Below are 12,357 nucleotides of genomic sequence, written 5' to 3' on the forward strand. Positions count from 1 at the left end.
GTGCACGGCGCTAGCAGTTCTCCCCCCACTTGCTTTAATGCCAGCTGGGGAGAAGGGACGGACCATAGCGTCCTCCTCTTCTCCCCAACTTGGCTTTAAAGCCAGCGGCAAAGGGGTGGGGGAGGAAGGAGGAACATTCTCCCCGCCCCTTTGTCGCTGGCTGCGGCGGCTGCGGAGGAGGAACGTGCAGCCCAAAAGCAGCTTTCTCCTCTGCAGCCTCCGCCGCCAGGTTTGAATCAGAATATTTCCCCTCCCCCTTGTTTTCCTCCTTTAAAAAATAGGTGCGTCTTATGGTCCGAAAAATACGGCACTTTGAAGAAGTCTATTTTAACAAACCCCAGGTTGATGGTTGTTGGAAGCTTAATAGACTTCCTGGTAGATTTCCTAGAAAATCGTTGACCTCCCACGATGCACTTAATGGCCTTCTTGATGTCTTTCACCCAGGCATCTCTGTCCTCGAGATGAGAGGCTTGGAAGAAGTGGTCCTGTTGCTTGGCAGTAGTGAGCTTCATGACAAACTGGAAGAGAACCATTTCATAATGATTTACACCTGTCCACTGCATAAGGGCTGCATGCACCCTAGAGTGACCTTTAACGCACATTTCCCCCTTCAAAGAATTCTGGGCACTTGTAGTTTGCTAAGTGTTGCTTGGAATTATAACTCTCTGAAGGGCAAATTACAATGCTCAGAGTTCTGTGAGAGAAATAATATGCTTCAAATGTGCTCTAAAGGCACAGTGTGTGTGCAGGTTAGATATTATTTGGTAGCACAGCTTATATTAACAAGCAACTAACAGAACAAGCATGCACTTGCCTACTCAGAAGTAATCTCCACCAAGTTCAATGGCGCATATTGCCCAGGTAAGTATGTATAGGATTGCAGACTAAATACAGCAGTATAAACTGCTTAAACTGGGCAAGCTGGGAAGGAACTGTGAAGTAGTATGGAACAGAATATAATTTTTACACCATTATCTGCTCTTAGAATCATAGAATTGTAGAGTTGGAAAGGACTCTGGAGATCATCTCTAACCCCCTTCATTGCAGGAATGTGCAGCTGTCCCATTAAACCTGCAGCCTTGGTTTGATCATGCAATACTGAAATAACCAGGAAACATTCCTGCTGATTTATTGTTGCTACACAAAGACACAAACACAGCAAAAGCTGAGTATCTAATTTATCTTAGGCTAGGGAATTAGCACAATCCACACACTACTGAAGAAAAGAGGGTTGCATCCAAGGAGTGCTCAGAGTAGACCCACTGAAGTTAATGGAAATGACTGGCTTGGGTTCATTAATTTTAATGGGTTTATTCTAAGTTGGATACAAAAGTTTTAACTGAAAGGGACTTGGGATCACATGCATGCCTTCCAAAGTAGGACTAACTATTTAAAACTATTGCACTCACGTTGCCTTTTCTGGAAAACTGCAGTGGTCTAATCATCTTTCTGACTTCTCTGCCCAGACGGATATCTGAGAAAGGCACTGAGCACTCAGACTACTACAGTGTTCCAGGGGTGGAAACATTGAATCAATTTGCCCCGATCTTGGAAGACCAGCACAGTCTGATCTTGTACATATTGATTTGGAAAGAAATGGTCTCATACAGTTCAGCAACAGTTACATGCTCAGACTGCTGTTCCTCCTAACTGAAGAGCATTAGTTCCAGCTAACAGTTCCTACTGCCCCTTACTCAGATATGTGAGTTTTTCAGAGACAGAGAAGCTGTCTCACCACAATATCAATAGTCCCCAGTTCTTTATCTGTGTAAAGAACTGCACAGTCAAAGTATAATCGAGATGCATGCTGGACCTTAGCGACTCTGTTTCATGTAAATTCCCATAACAATAAAAATCTGTCAAGCAAGGGCTCGTCCACCCTTCCGCTCATCCCCTGCTTTGGTTTTCTGCTTTCCCCATCTTTCTAGGCACAGGTCCAAGTGATTTTGCCATTGTCCCACCACAAAATTGGAACAGCAATCCATGAAAAACCCAAAGGCTACTTGTTCTGACTGGGTTACCCCAGGGGGCAAAAATAGAATTAGACATTGGTTTTAGTTTTGGGTGCCTAAATTTTAACTTTAATTCTTTTTATATATGTTTTATCGAAGTGATAATATTGGTCCCTGTGAGTTGTGTTATTATATCCGCGGCCTGTATTGGGTTATTGTTTTATTTGATTTTATCTGATTTTTGATTGACTGCTTGTTTTGTATTGTATGATTGTATTGTATGATGGGCGCAAATGCCGAATAAACATCTATCTACCCCAGGGGGAAGAGGCAGGCAAATGGAGGTGTGAATAAGCCCCGAGTCTATCCTTAGAAGAAGAAGAAGAAGAGTTTGGATTTGATATCCCGCTTTTCACTACCCGAAGGAGTCTCAAAGCGGCTAACATTCTCCTTTCCCTTCCTCCCCCACAACAAACACTCTGTGAGGTGAGTGGGGCTGAGAGACTTCAAAGAAGTGTGACTAGCCCAAGGTCACCCAGCAGCTGCATGTGGAGGAGTGGAGTGGAGTGGAGGAGTGGAGACACGAACCCGGTCCCCCAGATTACGAGTATACCACTCTTAACCACTACACCACACTGGCTCTCTTAGAAAGAAAACGACCAGCATTGTTTTCTTAGAACAGCGCTGGGGAACCCAACAGCTTTCCAGGTGTTGGTGGACTACAACTCCCATCATCATTGACCCTTGGCCATGCTGGCTGAAGCTGATAGGTGTTTGAGTTCAACATCATCTGGTTGCCCCACCCTGTCTTATCATTTTGCAGGGCTGAATTTGGAGAAGGAAGGAACCAGCCTGGTGGGGGGGGGGGTGCTTCGGGATGCCACTGAGAGCCCCAGCGCCTCTTCCAGCCAGGAGCCACAGACAGGGAGCCTGGCGGGGAGAGGGCTTGGGGGATGTTGCTGAGACCCTGCACTCACCTGGCCCGAGCGGTCAGGAGGGAGGCACGCCATTTCCGCCGCCCCAGTTGCTCAGAGGGATGAAACGCAAAGAGGGTAGGAGAAGACTTGGGGTGCCGAAGTTCTTATGCTGGGGGAGAAGCCGGAAGGGGCCACTCCCGGATTCTGCCAGCGACTGAGACAGACATGCATTTTGTAGCTCTGCACCGTAAATAGTTTGCACAATAAAACTGCAAAAGACTGTTTGGGCTCCTGCTCCGTTACTCGTGAAGCACCATCGCGCGAGCCTTACAATCAGCTTATGCAGCCAGAACGATCTGACAATATCTTAACCACAGTGCAAAAAACCTACCGGTAATCCATAGCTTAACCCCCCCACCACCACCTTCCCGCCTGCTTTCTTCAGTGTACTTCAGAAGACATGTATACTCACCATCCTTTTACCAAAATCCTGGCAGGGACTTGTAAAGGTGCTTCCCTTCAGAGGAATCATTCCTTTAGGGCTGTTGTCTGTCTTCTTCTTAAAGAATTCAATCCCGTCTTCTAACAAGACTACCCACATGGGTTTCCAAGTGTTAAACATGCTACCCTGTATGCAAACAAGTTCAAGACAAAAATTATCTATGCATCCTGTGACAATGCCAATGAAAGCATTTGTATCTAAATAAATCCTTATTTATCCAAAATGTGTCAAGCACCTATCAATCCCCAAAGACCCAAGGAGATTCTAAAAACAATGTAACATTCAGTATTAGGGTTAATTATTCATCCCTCCACCCATATATTTAGATCCTTCCTTTCTTCTATCATGGAACCCAATGGTTCCCAAGCTTCTTTGGTGATCACTCATATCTGAGTAAGATGGTCTTCCATGAACACAGTTCTCGCCTCCCGGCTCGCACCTCCATTTAAATAGGTCCCGCCCACGCCTCCGCAGCCAGCTGATTGGCCGGCTGCCGATGACGTGGCTGTGATCCCCTGGGGAAGAGTGGGCGGTTGCGCGTCCCACCGCAACCTCACCCCATGGGTAAGTGGAGCGGCTTTCTGGATCCACATGTCCTTCTACAACGTGCCTTCCTCTTAGTACGTTTCTCCTTTTCGTCCTGAGTTTGAGCACAACATCTTTGGTAAAGGCTGTTCTCCAACTGGAGCGCTCGCAGGCCAGTGTTTCCCAGTTGTCGGTGTTTATACTACATTTTTTTTTTTAAAGATTTGCCTTGAGAGAGTCTTTAACCCTCTTTTGTTGACCACCGGCATTGCGCTTTCCATTTTTAAGTTCGGAATGGAGTAGTTGCTTTGGAAGACGATAATCAGACATCTGAACAACATGACCAGTCCAACAAAGTTGATGTTGAAAGAATCATTGCTTTGACACTGGTGATCTTTGCATCTTCCAGCACAGTAGCCAAAAATTAAAGAATCCAAGAACTCTGGCCAGGCGGGAGATCAGTTTTAATGTCTTCAAACAGTTTTATTATTATAGTATTGAAGCAAATTCCAGTCGAAATAAATTCCAGGACAAGGCCCTGTTTCGCTAATTCTTCGACTGGAATTTGCTTCAATTCTATAATAATAAAACTGTTTGAAGACTTTAAAACTGATCTCCCGCCTGGCCAGAGTTCTTGGTTTCTTTAATTTTTGACTTCTGGGTATTACCAAGAACTCCAATTTCTATATCTTCCAGTACAGTGGCATTAGTTCGTCTGTCTTCCTAAGTGATGTGTAAATTTTTTTGGAGACACTGTTGATGGATACTTTCAAGGAGTCGAAGATGGCGTTTATAAGTGGTCCATGTTTCACAAGCATACAGTAAGGTTGGTAGTACAATAGCTTTGTAAACAAGCATTTTGGTTTCCCTGTGAATATCCCGGACCTCAAACACTCTGCACTTTAATCAGGAGAAAGCTGCACTCACAGAGCTCAAGCGATGCTGGATTTCAGCATCAATGTCAGCCCTTGTGAAAAGATAACTTCTTGGGAACCATTGGGCAGTTATCTTTTCACAAGGGCTGACATTGATGCCGAAATCCAAATCAAAACGCTGACCTTTAACACTGATGCGTTAAAGGTGTATCAAATGTGCTTTGAATATATGGGGTTGATCTGCCCTTAGGTGTGTATTCCACCTTTTAATGAAATGAAAGGAGTACAAATACAGCAGGCACAGACACAATAGAGGTTTGGGCTCCTGCAGAAGTCCTCTCTTCCTTTTTTCAGCTGCCATTGTAGAAGAATGCCTTACTCTTAATTTTTTTTTATGTTTGCTGCACTGGGCTCCTCTGGGAGGAAAGGCAAGATGCAAATTAAATAACTAAGTAAATTCTGCCTATTCCTAGAACTGGGAGACAAATTTGACTGGCCTGATATTCAAACACCTTAGACAATATAATTTTTTTGTATCAAATGCCATGTGATCTCTTCAATAGTCTGAAAAATAATGGGGGAGCAAGGGGTTGGAGGAAAAGGAGTGCTGAGCATTATGGAACAGTGGTTAGGTTAGAACAGGGGTCTGCAACCTTTAAGACACAAAGAGCCACTTGGACCCGTTTCCAAAGGAAAAAACAACAACTGGGAGCCGCAAAACCATTGCGACATTTAAAACAAATATAACGCTGCATATATTGTTTCTTACCTTAATGCAATAATAATAAATAACATATAGGAGCCAATGCAACGTATAATTAGTAAAAACAACAAGAATAAGTTCTTACTTTTTTGCATTGACTCAGGGGCGTACCCAGGATCAAAACTGGGGGGGGGGCAAGCCATGGTCGTTCAGGTTGTGACATTTCAGCATGGAAAGGCGAATGAAACCAAAATTTTAGGGAAATTATATATAATTATAGCAGTGCTTTATTACAGTAGTTATTACAATTATTTGCTTGGTTTTTTAAATTTTTTATTCTAGTCACATGTCTTATACCGGGGTGGCCAACTCCCAAGAAACTGTGATCTACTTTCAGCAGTGATCTACCCCCGTTTTTGGGGGTTCAGCTCAAAGTTGTTTGGGGGGGTGTGGTGGGTGGGAGAGAGGGCTTCCCCCTCTAAGATAGGTTGGCAAGCGAACTAATAAAGAAAGAAAAAGGGGGGTGGGAATGGAAAAGTGGGGTGGAAAATTATAAATTGGGGGTAGGGTGGGGTGGGGAGGATATCTATTAAAAATACGTAGTAGTTTAAAAAATAAAAATAAAGGGGGGAAATCTTTTTCTTCTTTTTCCTTTTTTTGAAAACAAAAACAAAAGGGGAAGAGAAAAGAAAAAGGGGGGATAGAGGGAGAAAAGGGTAATAATAAAAATTCAAAGAGAGTGGCTGCAGCAGCTGTGGGGGGTGTTTGTTTGTTTTTCGTTTGTTTGTTTGTTTGTTTTAAAAATGGGATTTCTCCCCTTGGATTAAAAAAGGAGGGGAGGAAGAAAAAGAGAGGGGGGTGGGAGAGCAAGGCAAAAAGCCAAAAAGCAAAAAAACAGGTTTGGGGGGGGGAAATCGTGCCAGGCACTGCAGCGCTCCGGGCCCCCGAGCCACCCTTGGGGCCGTCGTTGAGCGAGCGCTGGCGAAGCACCGGTTGGCGGAGGTTTCAGAAGCAGCCCGGACGTTTTCACCGCCGCCGCCCCAAAGCAGCTCTACTTCATCCTGTCGGCGACCATCACCACCCTCCCGTCACGGCGACGCCTGGCCCACCTGCTCCGCCCTCCGCGCGGCCACTTTGAAAAGGATTCCGCCCGACAGGGGCCGCTCAGAACAGGGGCCGCTCCAATCGCTGCCGCCACCTCCTGCCGCCTTTATTATCCCGACTCTTCTCTCTCTCTCTCTCTCTCTCTCTCTCTCTCTCTCTCTCTAACTCGCAAAGCCCAGCTCCTTCTTCTCCCCGCCCTAACGCCACCCTCATTGGCCCGTTCCCCTCAAACAAGAACAGGCATCCCGGCGGCTCATTGGCCGGACGAAGCGTCGCTCTCCCATGCCCGCCTCCCGCCTTCATCCTCAGTGGCTACCTCGGCGGTAAGGCCCCGGCTCCGAGCCTATGTGCCAAGGTGGGCGATCTGTCCTGCCAATCGGCACGCCGAGGTGGTAAAAGCTCAGCCCTCCCCACACACTTATTGGTGTGAAGAAGTCGCTTCCTCTCTCTGGGAGTGGTCAAGGTGGACATCAATCTTGGGTCTGTCCTCGGGAACCCCGAGAGGGCTGAGAAAGACCGCCCAGCTGTTCAACGTTGATGCGGATTATTCATGGTTTTTTTGGCCTTCTTTTTTTTTTTGCCAATAACCATTTAATTATTATTGAAAGGGCATTGAAAGGGGGCAGGCCGGAGCCGCGGGAGACCTGTCAGAGAGCCACATGCGGCTCCGGAGCCGCAGGTTGCTGACCCCCGCCCTAGGCAAACAATTCACTGCAAGTAGATAGCCAGTGCAGCAGGTACAAACTCAGGCTAGGAATCTTTCTTCCTGTGATGCTACTTTTCTTCTTGCATAGATGTTATTCCAACACATCCTTCATTGTTGTTTTTAACGATGTGGTAAATTGTCTCTGGGCTCGGTGATTCCATGCTAACTTCCAACACATTTGCTTCTCCTTCCCGAGAGTCTTAGGTGTCTACAAGACTTTGCAGCAACAAACTAAGGTTATAGTGTGCATATAGCCTTCAAACACATTCAAAGCACATTATTTCCGTCAAAGAATTCTGGGTGCCATAGTTTACACCTCAGAGGGTTACATTTCCTAGCAACCCTTAACAAACTATAATGCCCAGAAGTCTTTGAGGGGAAGAATATAACTTTACAGGGATAGTGTGTGCAGCCTCCAACAAGGCTATGTCTCTGGCTATGGTTTGTCCCTCTGATGACAACAGCATGCTGAGCTGAATGTGAAGCACATCCAACATTCCTTTTTCTGGGAGGAGGCAAACAGAACCTGAAGCAAAGGAATCCCCCTGTCCACCCTCATTTCAATGGGGGTTGTGCTACAGATTGTCCTGGTGGATTGTGCCCCAGGTAAATTACAAAGGAGGACGTGCCCAAAGCACCCATTTCCCCCTCAAATCAGCTCCATTCTGGGTGGGATATTCAGGGCCAATGCAAAATGGTCAAGTTGTTGTTTTTGTTGATTTGGAAACAGCCGGGTGGATTATGACAAGAATATTTATCTGCCATCCAAATTTCCAAGCAGAATACACCAAGGGTAGGTGGGGGAGTGGTAGGTTTGGTGGGGAACAACAGCACAAGGGGCGGTCTTATTTTTCTAGAAAAAGAGGTGCCGGAACTCACCAGGAAGGCCTCCCTTATTCTCTTATGATGACAATGGCGCCCACCTGAGAGGTGCCAGAACAGAGTTCCGGCTTGGGGGGGGGGGAGACCCTGATAGGGGGTTATGCTTCAACACCACATTACCGCACCAGTATGTTTCTTTTCACAGTAGCTTGAGGCATAGAGATAGGTAAAGTCTAGAATGACAATTCAATTCTCTGGAGACAGAGCCTCCTGGTTCTCTTATATGCTGTTTTTCTCTCACACCCAGGGCTGAAGTGAGATGCGCTATAGAAAAAATAAATAAACTTGTGTAGCTATGATTTGACAGTGATAAGTCTATCCAGAAACAAGACCACAGCAAAGACAGGAATGATTAAAAGCGTGGAGTTTCATTTTTTAAATACTTAAAATAATTTCCCTGCCAATGCCAATGTACAACATTGTCCTCATAAGGCAATTTTTTTGGAGGGAGGGGCCCAGTGCTGTAGCTGAGAGAGAGTGGCTCACAAGAAGCCTGCAATGCAGCCTACTATTAATATTTCACAGGGCTAGACCAAGATATTTTGCTGACTGAGGAAGAGCAAAATGGTGCCCACCAGTCAGATACTAGCTATTTTGCCCCCTGATGTGGAAAATCCTACAAGTCTCTCTTCCTGGAAATTATATACCGGTAGTTGTTGAGCTTTTGTTTAGGAAGACCCCCAAACTGATGAGCTTTTTAAAAGGAAAACCCTAGTTGTTTAGCTATTATTATTATTATTATTATTGTTATTATTATTATTATTATTATTTTAATTGACTTGCCTAAGATCCAGGACAAAGCGCCGCCTTTCATAAATCCACCCCCCCATATCAATTCCATCTCTTAGCATCAATTCCAGCCATTGCTTGTTAACTTACCACATTGATCCTGTAACCACTTGGTAAGCTGGTTACGCATGCCATGCTATCTTTGTGGGTGAGGACAGATTCTGCGCATTTCCATGCCTCATCAGAAAACTAGAGGAGGATTCTCTTTTCTTGCAAGGTGTTGGTTTGTTTGTTTTAAAGTTCTGCTTGGCATGGAAACTGTTTATCACCGATACATACTACATAGATATAATTTCAATATTCAGAAACACCAGTTCCTTATTCTCAGAGTCTAATGTGTCTATTAACCTCAGCATCTCAAAATACTGAAGGTGCAGTTCAAATTCCACTTGCCATCCTACTTAAATCAAGCTGGCTTCATTTGTTATCACCTGACCCATGGTTAGCCCCAGTAATGATCTTATCTGTCAAATCTTTACTAACTGCTGGTGTTAAATTCAAGGCAGCATTTCAGCAACAACGTGGAAGCATTCATTTAAGCCATAGCTGTCAACTTTTCCCTTTTCTTGCGAGGAATCCTATTCGGAATAAGGGAATTTCCCTTTAAAAAAGGGAAAAGTTGACAGCTATGATTTAAGCACTAGATCCTACAGCTACTTCCTGTGCACATTTAATAATCTGGGGCAGGGGAAGTGAAGTGTTTGTCTCCAATTACATTAAAAGATGCTCCTATCCATTTTGAGATCAAGAGACAGACTATCAACAGCCTAACCCAGCATCCCCCAAGCTGGTGCCTTCCAGATCTTTAAGACTCCTCCTCCCACTATGCCCTGGCCAATGAGAGTTGCAGTCCAAAACATCTGGATGCCACCAGGATGGGAGAGGTTAGTATAACCCTAATATCCCACACAGTGTCTTCTATCCTACTTTTGCAAAACCTTCCTCTATGTGTGTGCACCTTGGCATAATTTTATATATTTGTTCATTGTAGTGACTTTTGGCATGTTGCTGAGAATGCTCAGAAATGTTCAGCAGTCAACATGTGTCTGAACATCAGCTCTGCTGATATCGCTGGCTTAACACATGGCTGTCTCAAAATGGGCCAGCTACAGGTTCTGAGAAACCAGAATGAACTGCAGCTGCCACACTGGGCAAGACATATAGGCCATAATATTGAAATGGCCGCATGGGAGAAGCTGTGGAATGCAGATTTTAAAATTACAGCAGAAAGAAAACTAAATGAAAATGGTGTACAGATGGTATTTAACCCCTAGTGCAGGGGTCTGCAACCTTTAAGACGAAAAGAGCCACTTGGACCCGTTTCCAAAGGGGGGAAAAAAACTGGGAGCCGCAAAACCATTGCGACATTTAAAACAAATATAACGCTGCATATATTGTTTCTTACCTTAATGCAATAATAATAAATAACGTATAGGAGCCAATGCAAAGTATAATTAGTAAAAACAACAAGAATAAGTTCTTACTTTTTTGCATTGACTCAGGGGCGTACCCAGGATCAAAACTAGGGGGGGGGGGCAAGCCATGGTCGTTCAGGTTGTGACATTTCAGCACGGAAAGGCGAATGAAACCAAAATTTTAGGGAAATTATATATAATTATAGCAGTGCTTTATTACAGTAGTTATTACAATTATTTGCTTGGGTTTTTTTTAATTTTTATTCTAGTTACATGTCTTATACCAGGGGTGGCCAACTCCCAAGAAACTGTGATCTACTTTCAGCAGTGATCTACCCCCGTTTTGGGGGGTTCAGCTCAAAGTTGTTTTGGGGGGGTGTGGTGGGTGGGAGAGAGGGCTTCCCCCTCTAAGATAGGTTGGCATGCGAACTAAGAAAGAAAGAAAAGGGGGGGGAATTTGGTTTAGAAAGCGAGAGGGAGGGACACAAAGGGAAAGAGAGAAAGGAAGAGACGGGGTAGAAAACAGATGGGGGTGGGAATGGAAAAGTGGGGTGGAAAAATATAAATTGGGGGTGGGGTGGGGAGAATATCTATTAAAAATATGTAGTAGTTTAAAAAATAAAAATAAAGGGGGGGAAATCTTTTTCTTCTTTTTCCTTTTTTTGAAAACAAAAGGGGAAGAGAAAAGAAAAAGGGGGGATAGAGGGAGAAAAGGGTAATAATAAAAATTCAAATAGAGTGGCTGCAGCAGCTGTGGGGGGTGTTTGTTTGTTTTTCGTTTGTTTGTTTGTTTGTTTTAAAAATGGGATTTCCCCCCTTGGATTAAAAAAGGAGGGGAGGAAGAAAAAGAGGGGGGGTGGGAGAGCAAGGCAAAAAGCAAAAAAGCAAAAAACAGGTTTGAGGGGAGGGGAAATCGCGCCAGGCACTGCAGCGCGCCGTCGTTGAGCACGTACACCGCCTGTAGCGAGCGCTGGCGAAGCACCGGCCCGTTGCTCTCTGGCAACACCTCGGAGCCTGGCGGTGGCGCAGAAAGCACCTCGCGCCGCCGCCGGGCTGCTCCGACGAATCCCCGCCGTTCACTCCCGCTGCAGGGGGCAGCTGGGGCTGTTGCTCCGTGGGCGCTACAGCTGGGACGGTGCTGCCGCCCGCCGGGTTCTCCATGGGGCGAAAGCGGGTGACTGCGCCCGGGGAAGTTGGCGAAGGGAGCCCCCGCCCTCAGGGCGCGAAGGAGGGAGGAAGGCTCATCCCGCCGGGCCAAAACAAACTTCGCCGCTGCGCGACGCCTTTCTCCCATCAGCGTGGCTCACTTCGAGTGCAGGAAAGCTGCCCAGAAAGCTTCCCGCAGGGTTGCTGGCAGCGCCTGGCGCGCGGGCCGGTTCTTGCCCCCTGCTGATAACCATTTAATTATTATTGAAAGGGGGCATGCCGGAGCCGCGGGAAACCTGTCAGAGAGCCGCATGCGGCTCTGGAGCCGCAGGTTGCTGACCCCCGGGTTAGAACAGCATTTAGTGGTGACTTGCAATTTTGCAGTTCTGTATAAAGTGTGAAGCAACTAGCTTGGTTACTTAATTCTCACACTATACTGGCTGTTTTGAGGTTTCTGCAAGAAGCAAAAACTAACATACCAATATATTAAGAAAACAGGCATGTTCAGCTGTATGGCTTTAGGACAGGGTTTTAAAAACAAGATGTCCCTGATTATTAGACAGAAGCTGGTAATTTGTGATTAGGAAAATAACAGCTTGCCGATCAGAAGGTCGGCGGTTCGAATCCCCACGACGGGGTGAGCTCCTGTTGCTCGGTCTCTGCCCCTGCCCACCTAGCAGTTTGAAAGCATGTCAAAAGTGCAAGTAGATAAATAGGTACCGCTCCAGCGGGAAGGTAAACAGCGTTTTCGTGCGCTGCTCTGGTTCGCCAGAAGCAGGTTAGTCATGCTGGCCACATGACCCGGAAGCTGTACACCGGCTCCCTCGGCCAGTAAAGCGAG

The 12,357-nt window shown here is 45.8% G+C and overlaps 1 protein-coding gene across 1 annotated transcript in view; it reads right to left on the reverse strand.

The window, feature by feature from the left end:
• Positions 1 to 12,357, reverse strand: part of PLEK (pleckstrin) — a 30,409-nt gene that overhangs the window by 12,883 nt on the left and 5,169 nt on the right. Inside the window, exons 2-3 of the mRNA XM_033142700.1 lie at positions 3,342 to 3,497; positions 337 to 518 (exon numbers count right to left, since the gene is read on the reverse strand). Of these exons, the coding sequence (XP_032998591.1) occupies positions 337 to 518; positions 3,342 to 3,497 (338 nt within the window). The remainder of the gene's footprint in view (positions 1 to 336; positions 519 to 3,341; positions 3,498 to 12,357) is intronic.

This window comes from Lacerta agilis, chromosome 3 (assembly GCF_009819535.1).
Source record: "Lacerta agilis isolate rLacAgi1 chromosome 3, rLacAgi1.pri, whole genome shotgun sequence".
Taxonomy (NCBI): Eukaryota; Metazoa; Chordata; class Lepidosauria; order Squamata; family Lacertidae; genus Lacerta; species Lacerta agilis.